Raw genomic sequence first — 13,956 nt, 5'->3', positions numbered from 1 at the left:
TCGTCTCACGCGTATCTACATACTGAGATAGTCCAAAAGACAATGTATGCTGTATCTTCTTGTGTTCCAAGAAACACACTTGACATTGGAGAAGTGAGCTTTTAGTCTACATACTTTCAGGTGTTCTTCTGACATAAACCCTACCTTCTTAGAATGCAAGAAATACTGAATATTAATAGGACAGCGACAGAAGCACAGGCAAGAGCCGAGATATTTTCCCAGCAATTCTTAAGTAACGACAAAGAAATTGTTGTCCAAAACCGTAAGTGCAATACTACACTATCAAACTTGATAGACTAATTTCCAACATGGCAACTATCCTGCAGTATGCAGCTGCAGTCGAAACTGTTCAGCAGCTACCACCATCTACTTTAATTTCAGTGCAGTATTTAGAAGACGGCGATAGAACAGCAACCATGCCAATGGCTTCGACGTGCATACCAGCTCTTTATCTCCCAGTAGTACATGAGGATTATGATTCGTTCCAGACTACTTTTACCATGGCTTTGGAGTTTGGCCTCGGTGGTTTTGGCGTAATCTAACTGACATAACTAATTGCACTCAGCTGTGGCACTTGACTTAGTAGTAAGCGGGAAATTGAAAACGTGTTAAATTAAGAGGTTTTGCTGTAGTTCTTGATAGTTGTTTTAGAGCACATCTGTTTGCTTTTTCATTAGTTTAATTTAAGTTAATTTAAACATTCAGGCTTCTTGAGCACACTCACAGCAGTATCTTTCAGAAGTGTCATCAGGGGTTGCATTTATAAGTTAAAGAGGCCAAAAGGCCAGCAGTACTTTGCTTATTAATTAATGCCATTATTGCAAATATTTTCTATTCAAATTTTTCATCTTTCCTCCCATTGTAGAAAATCCATTTTGTCTATGTGCGGTCTACCAATTTCCATTCCATGTGTGAGAAATAATATGCATATATTCAAAGTTAAGAGAGGACATGTGAACAGTCAAGCCAATTAAACCACTTTGAAATTAGCACCCATGGTAGGTCAGTTATGATGAAATTAGCACCCATGGCAAATTAGTTATAAGGAAATTAGCACCCATGGTAGGTCAGCTATAATGAAATTTGCACCCATGGTAGGTCAGGTATAACTGTGACTGAACTGTATTACTGTAAATAATGTTACAAGTAAATACACACTACGAAAGTCTGTTGATCTGATATCTTTATTAAAAGCTACATCCTAATATACTATAACAAGCTTTGGCTTGGCAGGCAGTCACTTCATTAATTATTACTAATTAAGTACAGTTTAGAATACCTTGAAGCTAATAAAAACTGATAACAAAAACTGCGCAACTTGCCTTGAAAAAAATTCTCCTGCCAATCCGTAGATTTGCGTTGAATATGCCATCCAAGCCAGCATTAAATTAGGAAACTTAGTTCGTGCAGTTGTAGAGACGGAGCAGCCAGTCGATTGTGCTTGGAACGTGCAATGCAGAGAGCAGAATGCAGTCAATTCCCTCTGCTGGTGACTAGTGCATGACGTGCACGTACACGTCAACTAGGTCGGGTGGTCTAGCCTTCACGCAACTGCTCATTCCTAGTTTTCGTCAGAGAACATGAAGAGGGACTCGCCTACTAGAGCGGTACGTAGTCTAGCAGCTCGCTTGACCGGCTACCTGGTGATGCGCGCAGTAGCTACAAGTCTAGAGAAAGTGATACATGTACAGAGAGCTTGCGACGTGTCCAGTTAAGGTAGACAACATCAGTCTTGCATACGTACCCGAGGAAACAGGTTGAGATCCTCATCTTCAAACAGTGTACTGTACATGCGGTTCAGCACCGAATCAGCAACCAGGCCTTCTTGCGCGCCCGGAGACCTCGCAGTTCGGTCCAATATCATAATGCATTATGTTAGTGCTGCGTATTAGTGCAATAATGCCTCGCGTTTCGGACCATTATGTTAGTGCTGCGTACTAGTGCTGCGTACTAGTGCTGCGTACTAGTGCTGCGTACTAGTGCTGCGTACTAGTGCTGCGTACTAGTGCTGCGTACTAGTGCTGCGTATTCGTGCAGCATTATTCACTAGGCATTTGATATAAAAAGCATTATGCATAATGCATTATACACAATGTTTTTTCTCATTATATTAGTGCTGAGTATTAGTGCTGCAGCAATTGTTTTGGCATTGGTAGCACGCCATAAGTCTCGTCTTTAGTAAAGCGTTTAAGAAACAAAATCCGGTCTTTAGATAGCCGCTTTCTGGCTATGCGGCACACAGCACATCAAAGGCCGTTCACCAGACCCCATTTCGCCGGGGAGGACGCGGAGGAAGGGGGTCTGGCTACGCGAGACTAACTCTGTCTATGCCAAGGCATTGATTCATCCAAGACATATTGAAGCATCTCATAATTGTATTTACATCGTTTAAGCTGTGATATTCCTCGTCCATCAGAAGCAACATGCCAATTGCACACTGTTTGCACATACACAGCCTTATTTGTGTAACCTCTTTGTCTTAGATACTGGGCAACAGACTTAGAAAAGATCCTTTCGGCATCTTCTACGTTTTGCTTCCTTTGCCCTGAAAGCGCCACGTAGGTTAGACATGTCTCTGGCGATTCCATTGCTTCTTGCAATCTCTCCACCTTTTGGACCACCACTTGTGTGACTAGCTATCCTCTGTTTCAGACGTAAACTTAGTAGACAAAAATTGATTAATTCTGGTGTTATTACCTTTAACACATGATTGTGGTCTTCTCTTTCGTGAAATGGCTGCCCTGTGACTTTATCAATCTCAAGCTGGTAAGCAAATATGAGGAAGTTCTGCCCTTGTTTCTCCAGGTCCAGTATTTTGTGACGATAAAACAACTGGGCAATGATGGATCGCAGACAGTCCTTTCTTGTTTCTAAGCTGTGTTAGGACCTAAGTATAGAAAAGGACACGAAGGGATGTACATACTGTGTTTACTTGCAAGAAAAAGTCCTAACTTCCATTCCAAGCATGAGGAGTGAATCCATGTGGAAACGTTTTTGTCCTCAGTTTTGCAATGCTGTCCCAATATGTTAGACCAGATTTCTGCCATGACTGTAACTGCATCAGGATTTCTCTTGTGATAGCTGGATGACTGACTACAGCTTCAGGTGGATTAGATAGTTCTGCAGAAATTATGTTTTGTTATCATTATCAGTCTACTAGTTATGAAAAAGGAGTAAACCTTTCAATGTTAGCATTTGAAGCATCTTGTTGTAGCTGAGACGAGATACTTGAGCACGAGAGTCTGATCTAATTTGAAGAATGTTGGTTGGTCCAGTTGATCCTAAACTTCTTAGGCTGTTGAATTCACCATCAGTTACCAATCCTAATTACAAATTTAAAAATCAAAGTTACAGAAGAAATCAGCCTACAAATTACTGATCTATTTACTCATACCAACAACTTCTATGTTACGACTTTTCATTTCCATTTTCAGTTTGTTTGGTAAGATGTCTCATCATGCTGTCCTTTAGTCCACTATATGGTAGCAACTGAACAGGCAAAGCATGCGGTTTTCTCCTTCTAGTTTCAGGGCTGACCATGAAAACCATTGCATGTGAGGCTGCCTGTCTTTGCTTCCTCACTATCCCTCGAACAAGAGACCCTACTCTACATCTAATTTCTGCCAGCTTAGATTGTGTTCTTTGACTGTCTTGTCTTTGAAGAGATGTACTGGTGAGGTCTACCTCAGCCACTGTTTCAACTGCCCACTGGCATTCCTTCAACAAGAACTGGTACTCCCTCACATTCCACTCTAACTCAGTCACCACTTTTGTTGGCTGACTGACCTTCAGCTTGTCCAGTTCAGATGTTTTGGATTCTAGAGCTGCAAAATGCGTTGATAGGAAATTATCATTAGTACTATGTAATTAATTAATTAATTAAGTTGTCTTTACTTACCACTTTGCAAATATTGCAGATCTTCAGTCAATTCAGACTGAAGTGTAGAAAGTACAAGCCTGGTCTGTGAAGTGCTGCTCTTTCCAATACTAGAAATGTCTTTGAGACGGTCTCTGTACTTCTTGTATGTTTTTTGCAGTGTCCCATCATTCAAGTCAACATCTCCAGACCATTCAAAGCGGACAGATTCATGGAGACCAGGAATGACATCGCATCCATCAGCTTTGATCCACCATCGAGCACCTGGATTGCATTCAGAAGCTTTTTCCGAAGTTGTGCCCTGTTGTTTGAACAAGACAATTAATCTCCACTTGTACAAGAAGAAACCCAGCTTACATGGCTAGCTCACCTGAATTTCTGTAGTTTTGAAAATTCCAGTATTGACTACATGAGTTCTCACTGTAGACAATGACAAAGAAGCATTGTTTATCTTAGCCTACAAAATACTACTACTAAGAGATGCAAGGCTACCAATCATTGTCATGCACAATTTGCAGGAACAAAAGCATTGTCAAACTAAGACACTGCCTACATTGAATAATTAATTGCTATGGATTTCAGCTTACATTTCCCGGGATCATGGTGCTTTTCAATCCAGAGTGTTCATCATGCTGCCAGGCAGGGCCATAGTGCAAACAGTGCCATTTCATACCAAATTCAGCATACATGGTGCCCAACCAGTCCTCATAATCACGGGGGCATTTTGGAACCTAAAATAAAAGAACAAAGCATATGTAGATCAAGTACTGGGTAAGACAAGAACACATAAAATCACATTGCTGTAATGACTGGCATTGAAAAATTTATCTGATGTTCAATGTATCCTGTTGGCATTCTGTTGAGAGGCAGTCTGGTGGGATGGCCAGAAGTGTCAGGAAGGGAACAACAACGTGTCAAGCCATATATAATGTTGCTCCGGCCATCCTCCTCTAAATTTTTCATTGCTTTTAATGAAAGTTCAATAAAGGCATCGTCAACACCTTCCACTTGGCTTTGAGCAGCAACGAAAGCAAACAGACTTCCAAGCACTTCAATCTAGCACATATTAGAAATTACATAGTAGAAAAGCCTAAAGATTACCTGCTTCAAACCTAGAACCTCAATGGTTGAGACTTCAGAAAATCAGCTACCTGTGACTGAAAACATTCAGTCTGGGTACTGGCAGTTGTTGTTGTTGTGGATGGCTGGAATTCTACATTACTGTGAACACTTGTCTTTGTCTTGTCATCTTTGGGTCTCTTTGATTTCAGGATTGGAGAGGCAACAGCTAGCACAGATTGGTCTTCTGCATCTACGCCCTCAAGGTCAATACCATAATGGATCTCTGCATCAGTGACAGTAGCAAATCTCTTAGCAAGACGGCCAATAACACGAAAACGACAAGACGATGCTAGAAAAACGATAAACAGTGACTACTGTGTTGTGCTCATGCAACCAGAACAGTCATTATATTGTCTATTCGGTATTTGACATACCTGTTCGGTTAAAGTCACCATTCGAATTGTCATAGAGAAATCTAGATGCTTCTTCCCACTTACAGTTACCACTATAGTACTTGGGCCATGCTGAATCCAGCTCCAAACAGTGTAAAGACACGTACATAACGAGAAACCTTTCTTCACCTTTCGTCCATTCTCGAAACATGGCCTTCCCAGCAAATCGACGCTGCACTTGTATGCCTTCTCTGGTCTTTTTCCTCTACCGCGGATTCACGTGATTTTTTTAAATCACTCTAAGGAGTGCTACCAGTAGGCGATGTCTTGTCGCGTGTACGTTTCGAATACGCTGAACTCAATGCAAAACAACCAGACGCAAGCAGGCACGTGCGCTCTTGTGTACACGTAGAGCGATTTCGATCGCTACGCGAAAATAAGGACAGGTAAATCGTAGGTTGATGGCCCACGTACGATCAACAATGGTCATTCCTTTCTCATGTGAACAATAGAAGAGCTAGCACCTGCAACCACAAAGAAACGGAACAATTCTAGCTGACAAAGTAAGTATGTACGAAACACTTCCTCAGGCGATTTTGTTGAACAAGATGACACGTTCCATTGTCTAGACAATATCTAGAAGCAGCAACATATTAGAAAGTTTCTACAATAAGTAAAATTCGCTACTTCAAACTATAGGCGTGGCATTAGCGCACGTTAGTCTCTGGTCGAAGCTATCCGCTCTATTGCACAGAAGTTATTACAGATTTTCAAAGCGCAAAGTCAACGCGAACAGAGAGTAGGTAAGCCATGATGTAGTGTTATTTTGTAGTCTTCTCGAAAGCAAGTAGCGGTCTATCAAGTAGCCTAGTTGTCATCAGCATTTACTTTCGGCTGACGTCACTGTTGCGATCGTTTAAGACGGAAGTGCTTGCAACAACTTGTGTGAAAACACTTATCACCAGGACACGCATGCATATTGGGAATTCGTGCGTTAGTTGCTCTGAATGAACGAGGAATTCTAGTTTACATGATAGCTAGCCTACATTATCGACTGACGCTATCTGCTAACTAGTCGTGCAGCGGCAATTTTAGCTGTCAGGAAAGTTTGGTGAACGGCGTCCTATTAGCAGTTTACATGTTTTACTAAACAGTGTTGTTTTTCGCCACCTGCCGCTGGTGACGCCCAACCGTGGACGTTGCGCATAGCCTGTTGTACGTTCAATTCGTCTTTAGCTGTTGCTAATGCCTGAGTATTCTGAGTATTGTGGGTTCTTAAATTTCCAATATTTGATAGAGGTGTACGTATAGCTAGACCAGTCGAATACTCCGAGTTCTAGTCGAATACTCCGAATCTAGCCGGTAACTAATACTGTTTGTTGTTGAAGTTAGGTGACATGGTGTCTGAAATGGAGAATCTCACGGAACTCTTTGGCCATCTCAGTATTAGCAGAGAAGGTAATAAATGCATGTGTAGATTAATAAGCATTTAGGGTCATCCATAATTGTTGACATTTTCTCAAATGTGTAGCCGCGTCCCCAGACTCTCTCGCGCTAGTCTTGTCCGGTGCCCGTATGACAATTTCAGGCGCGAGAGAGTCTGGGATCATCCCGCCTACTTCCTGCCATATCTCCTTTCTAAATGCTCACTAAGTGTCACCCCCCCCAACGTCATCAACTGTCACCCCGAACGTCATCAAGTGTCCCGTAACTTCAAAATCAGATTAGCGTTAGTCTAATTCAATAAACGTATCACAGTGGATGCTATGACCATTGTTTGGTGTTTGTGGCATATCCAGCACTTGCAGACAACTGAAGCATGTTGAAAAGGTAAGACTATGGAGTATTGGTGACGGGTTTCGTGTAGACTTGTAGTCTGAGATCTACAAGTGGCGGATCCGGAGTGATGACCTTCTACGTAGTTCACACGAGGCCATTAGCGTTTGTGCACAGACTAGACTCTGTAGCAAAAAGCGCGCAATGGCAAGGGAAGGGGTTGATCTTGACATGAAACTACCGTCTACCCTTCAAGTATGAAAACAAATACATCTTTTCGCGAAAGAATAGCCCTGGAAGCTTCAAGTTGACCCTCCAGACGGTAGTTTCATGTCAAGATCAACCCCTTGCCATTGCGCGCTTTTTGCTACAGAGTCTAGTCTGCGCGCAAACGCTAATGGCCGCGTGTGAACCACGTAGAAGGTCATCACTCCGGATCCGCCACGTGTAGATCTCAGGCTACAAGCCTACACGACACCCGTCGCCAACACTCCATAGACTTACCTTTTCAACATGCTTCAGTTGTCTGCAAGTGCTGGATATGCCACAAACACCAAACAATGGTCATAGCATCCACTGTGATACGTTTATTGGATTAGACTAACGCTAATCTGATTTTGAAGTTACGGGACACTTGATGACGTTCGGGGTGACAGTTGATGACGTTGGGGGTGACACTTGGTGAGCATTTAGAAAGGAGATATGGCAGGAAGTAGGCGGGATGATCCCAGACTCTCTCGCGCCTGGAATTGTCATAGGGGCACCGGACAAGACTAGCGCGAGAGAGTCTGGGGACGAGGCTATCAAATGTGCATAGTCTATGTTATAGAAGAAAGTAAAAGTTGCTGTATGCTTTTATAGAGCAGGATATAAAATTAATGTTGATGATCTCCTTTTGTCCAGAAGTAGATAGATAGTAAATGATACTGAAGTCAGGAATCTCAGGATATACGTTGCATTTACACCAAAACATGTAGAACCAGTAATCATATCTTTTTGTCTCACATGTATATCGAAGCATTATGATGTGTGCTAGCTGTCCATCACACATGTTTAGAGCTTAGCATTTATGGTGTTGGACGTAGGTTCTCTGAGGTATTGACAGACCTGTCAAAGAGACCTCATGTTGTTCACAAAACGTTAACTTAGTGAACCAGCATTTGTGAAGCCTTTTAGAATGAGCCTTTGCCAGCTCATCTCTAACTCGAGAGAAAGCTGTGCAGAAAGCACAATGTATGCTCGCTTTGGGTAATGGGGTATGCAGAAGAAAGTATGCTGTGTGCGCTTGAGAAATATTGACAATTATGGATGACCCCTTAATTAATTGATTGTAAAATGCATATACAGTAAATTTTGTTTGAGATGACTAACCTTATTACAGTGGTGATCATTTTTAGTAAGTGAACCTCTTAGTAAAATCTACAAAATGCATATTTTTGGAGTTCAGAAAAGACTAGTTAAGATTCCATGCAGCTTATAGGAATTCCTTACTCTTTAGCCTTTTTAGAAAAGTAACAAATGTTAGATATAGGTTGTTGTTCTAGCAGAATGAAATCAAGTTTCGACAATTAACCTTGTTTGCAAAGTATGCATGTAAACCCTTTATGATAAAGTCCCCCAGCCCCCTTGCGAAAAGCGATTGCTTTCGTTGCATCCTGGAATACGAATAACATTGACTGTTTATCTGTACTTCAGACAGTTCGAAACCTGGGAAAACTGTTTGCCGTGATCATAGACTTGTCCCAAGTGCTGTTTTCAGACGACCGCCGACAAGCGTAAAGTCCCGTGTAGTTGCCATAGCGACATCGTGTTTTCTCCAGTTTACTAAGCTATTACAGCATAGTATGAATTGTAAAATTTAATTTTATGTTTTAAGACTTTAGAAAAGAGCAATAGGCTAGTTCAGGCCTTGTACTTTTCTATTCACATAGGTCGCGCTGCGCACGGTGAGCGCGAGGAAACATGTAGAGGTTTCGTTTCTAGGAGATGTATAAGCACAAGACAATAAGCTGTGAAACTTGCAAATGATATATTTACATATCTGATTACTAGATAGATTACTGGGCTCGTTCCGTTTTCCTGCATTGTATTCCAGCTTCTGAAAATTTGGCAGAGCGATTGTTCTGACATGTCTATTTGGAAAACTGACCGGTTTTTCCCTCTCTTCACTTGACTCTTGATCATGAACTACTCTCTGCACTATAATTCCATTCCAGCAATGAGTTGTACCACCGGCAGACAGAGTTTCTTCGCAAAAATCATTGTTGTCCCAACAGAAAGTTATAAATTTCTTGGTTTTATGTTTGATGAAATAAATACTCTTTTGTCACGTTGTTCATCAATTTAAAGTTTTGCCATTGCAGTCTCGCACTCAGTCAACAGACTTTCCGAAATACCGTGACCAAACCAGTTCACTATGTATTACAGTCACAATTTGACTACTTCCGGTCAGCTGCTTCGTATAGCAAGTGGTAGCGCTACGTGCGTTGGAGTTTTAAGACGACCACGACTGCAGCTGTACATTAGTAAGTCCTGCCCAATAGGAATAATTCTTCTATGAGTTGCATCCGATTGCGGCGTCACCTTTTTGTGGAGACTTAATTAATTAATTAAGGGTCGGATGATTGGTCTTCTTCAATTAACCAACTCAAGAAGTTGTGCAACGAAGTAGGAATTTGACAATTTGCTTTCGTGAAGATCACGGATTGGGAGGAAACGGCATCGTTTTTGGCATTTCCAAAATTGCTTGTCTCAAGATCGTTGCTGCAGCAAAAACCGTAGAGGTATTGTCGGCGATAACATCGGAGAAGCGATAGTCATCTGCCGTGTCCGGAGGAGCGTCACCGTTATCAGAGTCGTCTACATTCATAGATGCGCTAGCATTCATTTGCTGAATGCATTTTAGAAGAATACCCGATGGTGCAGCACTGCTAAAAACATATTGAGCTTGATTACGTTTCTGCGGGCGGTGGAATGACAATCGGTTGCCGAAGTGCCTGGTTAGACGGGTTGTTAGGGCATGTGCACGGTACCAGTCGGCTGACACACCAATTTCGTCAAGGTAATTTTTAAAAGTCGAGCATAAACTGAACAAAGGCATGAACGCTTGCTTGTGAGGACTGTCCGTTGTCTCGGCATCCAACTGCTTTTTCATTAGTAATTTCAAACGTCTAAGTGATGCATAATCTTTGTAGCACGAATTGTGGTACACTACATCTTTGGCATGTACATCAGCACCTTGAATCTCCAGCAAAACTCTTTTGTCGTCGCGAACATTTGCCGCATGGAGAAGTGTATCTGCAGCACAATCACGTCGGCAACGGGTCGTCTTTTCCCTTTCTCTTCTGTCTTTACGTTTTCGTTTTTCTGTTTGACACATCAGACATTTTGTCAAATCGAGACCGGGAAGAGTGCTTCTGGTACGGGGACGGTCATCTGCTTCGCTCGCACCAATACAAGCTTTTTTTCAAGGAGGACCGGACATTTGTAGCATTAGATTAGCATTCGTAAATTTCATTTGCAGCAAAGTAGCGCCTAGTAGCTTACATTTTATCAAACGAAGACGTGTTGGGTAGTAGTCTAGTGGCCGGTACCGTACAGCTTGCGACGTCGTATAGGTACAGCGGGCAAATTGAGAGTAAGCAACACAGCTAAATCTAGGCTAGTACAACACATCTGCTTACAATGTAGTTCATGTCAACATCCGGCTACGTCTCAGCTTTCAGTATCCGGCTAGATCCAGCTCCAGGTCAGCATCCCGTTACGTCCATATCCGGGTAGGTCAATCGTCTACGTCGGTACGTTGTCTGAACTGTCAGCATCCGGACAAGTCAGCATTTGGCTGCAGCAAAAACCAGAAAGATTCAGCATGCATCAGAATGTCAATTATGTACGTCACTATGCTAGACAAGCAAGTATTTGGCCTCCTAGGGTACTCGCATACGGGAAATACATACGGGACCTATAGACTGCTAATCGGTTTCTAACAGTATTTCTCTTGCTTTTTAATTAACTGATGATATATCATTCACGAGCACAAAATAGCAAATTATTGAAAATGGTATTTTGAAAGAAGCCATCAAATCAACGTAAGTTTTGTTTTAGAGAAGACCTGTCGCGAGCGCAAAAAATGCCTTGTTTTCTCAGTTGGGACGCTTTGATCTCTACTTTTTACACATCATTCGCTATCTAATATTATTCTACAGCGCTACAAACAGTCAAACCTTATTCGTACTGATGAGTGCAACGAAACTCTAGAAGGAAGCGTGTTTTCGCTAGTGGGCTGGGGGACTAATTATTAGTATTTGGTAACTTCACTGCTTACATCAGTCAAGGATTTCTGTGTTCTTCTCTAAGCTTTCGACACCTGTTTCAAGAAATTTTAGCCCATTTCTTCAGCAAGTGTTTTCAATTTCGTCAAGTTCTTTGCACCACAAGAACGAATTATTGTTTACTATAGTCCTACCCCGCCCACATCTATCTGGCAGGTTTACACTTATTTGGCAAGTATGTGGTTAATTAATTGAACAAACAAACTCCAGCACATCTCATTTCAGTCCGCCAAAGTCTCGTTTCTGGTCGTCGGAGGCAGTCTAGGCAAAATCCGACTTGACCATTCGTCTTGGGTGGCCGAACTCCACCCGTCTGCCGCGTTTCACGACGATCCGAGACTGGCGTCGTGTCAATCGGCGCATTACAGACATCCATCCAGACAGATGGAAGTGGGGGTTGGTGTGTTATAGTCTAGGATGCCATTGTGGGTATTATACATTTTTATGATATTGGAACTCTGGGCAATTAACTTAAGCGCCTACTAATGCGTAAAAAATTTAGTATGATTTTATATATCAGCTGGTGTTCTGTTATCTGTTGTATGTATTTAGATACATCTGTGCAAGATGGGCATACTGCTGATGTCCTGGCTGCTTCTACTCACAATCAGGCAGGATGTGGCCAAACAGATTCATTGTCTCAGCAGTTAATGCATATATGCGAGCCTTTTGCTTTTCAGGGTCAGGATCTGCAGGCTAGTGCAGTTGTGAATTACAGAGATGGTAAGTATGTTTGTTTGCCTGTGCTTTATCTAAAAATTGAATTATGTTTAACATAATTTTAACACAACCTACATGCACATACACACCTGCACACACACACACACACACACACACACACACACACACACACGCACACACACACACACACACACACACACACACACACACACACGTGCACACATGTGCACACACACACACACACAGAACAACAATTACAACAACAACAACAACAACAACAATACTAACTACCACAATCTTTGCTGAGTATGGGCACACACCAAGGCTTGATTAAGACTGCACTAACCAGGTTTTGTGATATGACATACTACAGTGATGACTTGTTGAAATGTTTAGACTATTTATTACCAACTGGTGATGCAAACCATTGCAGAAATTCCACAAGGACAACAGTTTGTGGTAACGATAAAGATATAAAATATTACTTTTGTAATTGGAGTGTTCTTTTGTGTGAGTCTACATGTTGGTGTGCCAAATTTAGATGATCCAAACAAATCATTTGATTCAGCTTATGATGGATCTGAATCCCAAGCAGATGGTGTCACCAGAGGTAATTTAATATTTCTTCTTATAATCGATCAAGTACACCTACATGCAACTACTACATGCAAGTATGAAATATGTTAGGCAAATAGAATAGCTAGGGATCTTATAGACCAAGACTTAGACTTATTATGGTAACAGTGTGTTCTTCTTTGTCTTGATTTTGAATACCAGGTGTTGAGCGTAGTTGCATGTCTTTGGTACGTGTTGTAGTTGGGGTGTTCTTCTTTATTTGCATGAACAACCATCTAATCTTAATTGTTTTCCAATGACAATTTTTATATTTAGTCCTACCCCGGCCACGCCGCCCTATGGGCGGTAGCAATCTATCTTGCACGTTTACACTTATTTGGCAAGTATGTGGTTAATTAGTTGAACAAACAAACTCCAGCGCATCTCATTTCAGGCCGCCAAAGTCTCGTTTCTGGTCGTTGGAGGCAGTCTAGGCAAAATCCGATTTGACCATTCGTCTTGGATGGCCGAACTCCACCTGTCCGCCGCGTTTCACGACGATCCAAGACCGGCGGCATGTCAATCAGCACGTTACAGACATCCATCCAGACAGATGGAAGTGGGGGTTGGCGTATTATAGTGTAGGATGCCATTGTGGATGTTAGACATTTTTATGATATTGGAAGTCTAGGCAATTAAGTGCCTACTAATGCGTAATTTTTTTAGTATGATTTATATGTCAGCTGGTGTGTTTTGTTATCTGTTGTATGTATTTAGATACATCTGTGCAAGATGGGCATACTGCTGATTGGGATGACCCGGCTGCTTCTACTCACAATCAGGCAGGATGTGGCCAAACAGACTCATTGTCGCAGCAGTTAATGCATATATGTCATTGTGAGCCTTTTACTTTTCAGGGTCAGGATCTGCAGGCTAGTGCAGATGTGAATTACAGAGATGGTAAGTATGTTTGCCTGTGCTTTATCTAAAAATTGAATTATGTTTAACATAGTTTTAACACAACCTACATGCACATACACACCTGCACACACACACACACACACACACACACACACACACACACACACACACACACACACACACACGTGTACACACACAGAACAACAATTACAATGACAACAACAACAACAACAAAACTAACTACCACAATCTTTGCTGAGTATGTGCATGGGCACACACCAAGGCTTAATTAAGACTGCACTAACCAGGTTTTGTGATATGACATACTACAGTGATGACTTGTTGAAATGTTTAGACTATT

At 41.8% G+C, this 13,956-nt stretch overlaps 2 protein-coding genes across 2 annotated transcripts in view; one reads left to right on the top strand and one right to left on the bottom strand.

The window, feature by feature from the left end:
* Positions 1-2,346: 2,346 nt before the first annotated feature.
* Positions 2,347-4,119, bottom strand: LOC134182650 (uncharacterized). The gene is made up of 7 exons (XM_062650083.1): positions 3,899-4,119; positions 3,787-3,824; positions 3,395-3,717; positions 3,180-3,323; positions 2,953-3,120; positions 2,698-2,887; positions 2,347-2,643 (listed from the first exon to the last, which is right to left on the bottom strand). The coding sequence occupies exons 3-6, from the start codon at positions 3,426-3,428 to the stop codon at positions 2,871-2,873; spliced, it is 363 nt and encodes a 120-aa protein (XP_062506067.1). The 5' UTR covers positions 3,429-3,717; positions 3,787-3,824; positions 3,899-4,119; the 3' UTR covers positions 2,347-2,643; positions 2,698-2,870.
* A 6,681-nt stretch (positions 4,120-10,800) lies between these two features.
* LOC134181804 (uncharacterized) overlaps positions 10,801-13,956 on the top strand; it is a 10,958-nt gene continuing 7,802 nt past the window's right edge. The window contains exons 1-5 of the mRNA XM_062649072.1: positions 10,801-10,855; positions 11,991-12,161; positions 12,661-12,729; positions 13,452-13,516; positions 13,592-13,634. Of these exons, the coding sequence (XP_062505056.1) occupies positions 10,801-10,855; positions 11,991-12,161; positions 12,661-12,729; positions 13,452-13,516; positions 13,592-13,634 (403 nt within the window). The remainder of the gene's footprint in view (positions 10,856-11,990; positions 12,162-12,660; positions 12,730-13,451; positions 13,517-13,591; positions 13,635-13,956) is intronic.

This window comes from Corticium candelabrum, chromosome 7 (assembly GCF_963422355.1).
Source record: "Corticium candelabrum chromosome 7, ooCorCand1.1, whole genome shotgun sequence".
Classification (NCBI taxonomy): Eukaryota; Metazoa; Porifera; class Homoscleromorpha; order Homosclerophorida; family Plakinidae; genus Corticium; species Corticium candelabrum.
This window is presented reverse-complemented; position numbering and strand designations above follow the sequence as displayed.

Bases quoted from the DNA above. Each gene is read 5' to 3' on its own strand.
- LOC134182650 (XM_062650083.1), bottom strand. From the start codon at position 3,428: ATGGAAATGAAAAGTCGTAACATAGAAGTTGTTG. The intron at 3,324-3,394 runs GTATGAGTAAAT...ATTTGTAATTAG, and splicing joins TCGTAACATAGAAGTTGTTG to GATTGGTAACTGATGGTGAA. The intron at 3,121-3,179 runs GTTTACTCCTTT...TAATTTCTGCAG, and splicing joins TCAAATGCTAACATTGAAAG to AACTATCTAATCCACCTGAA.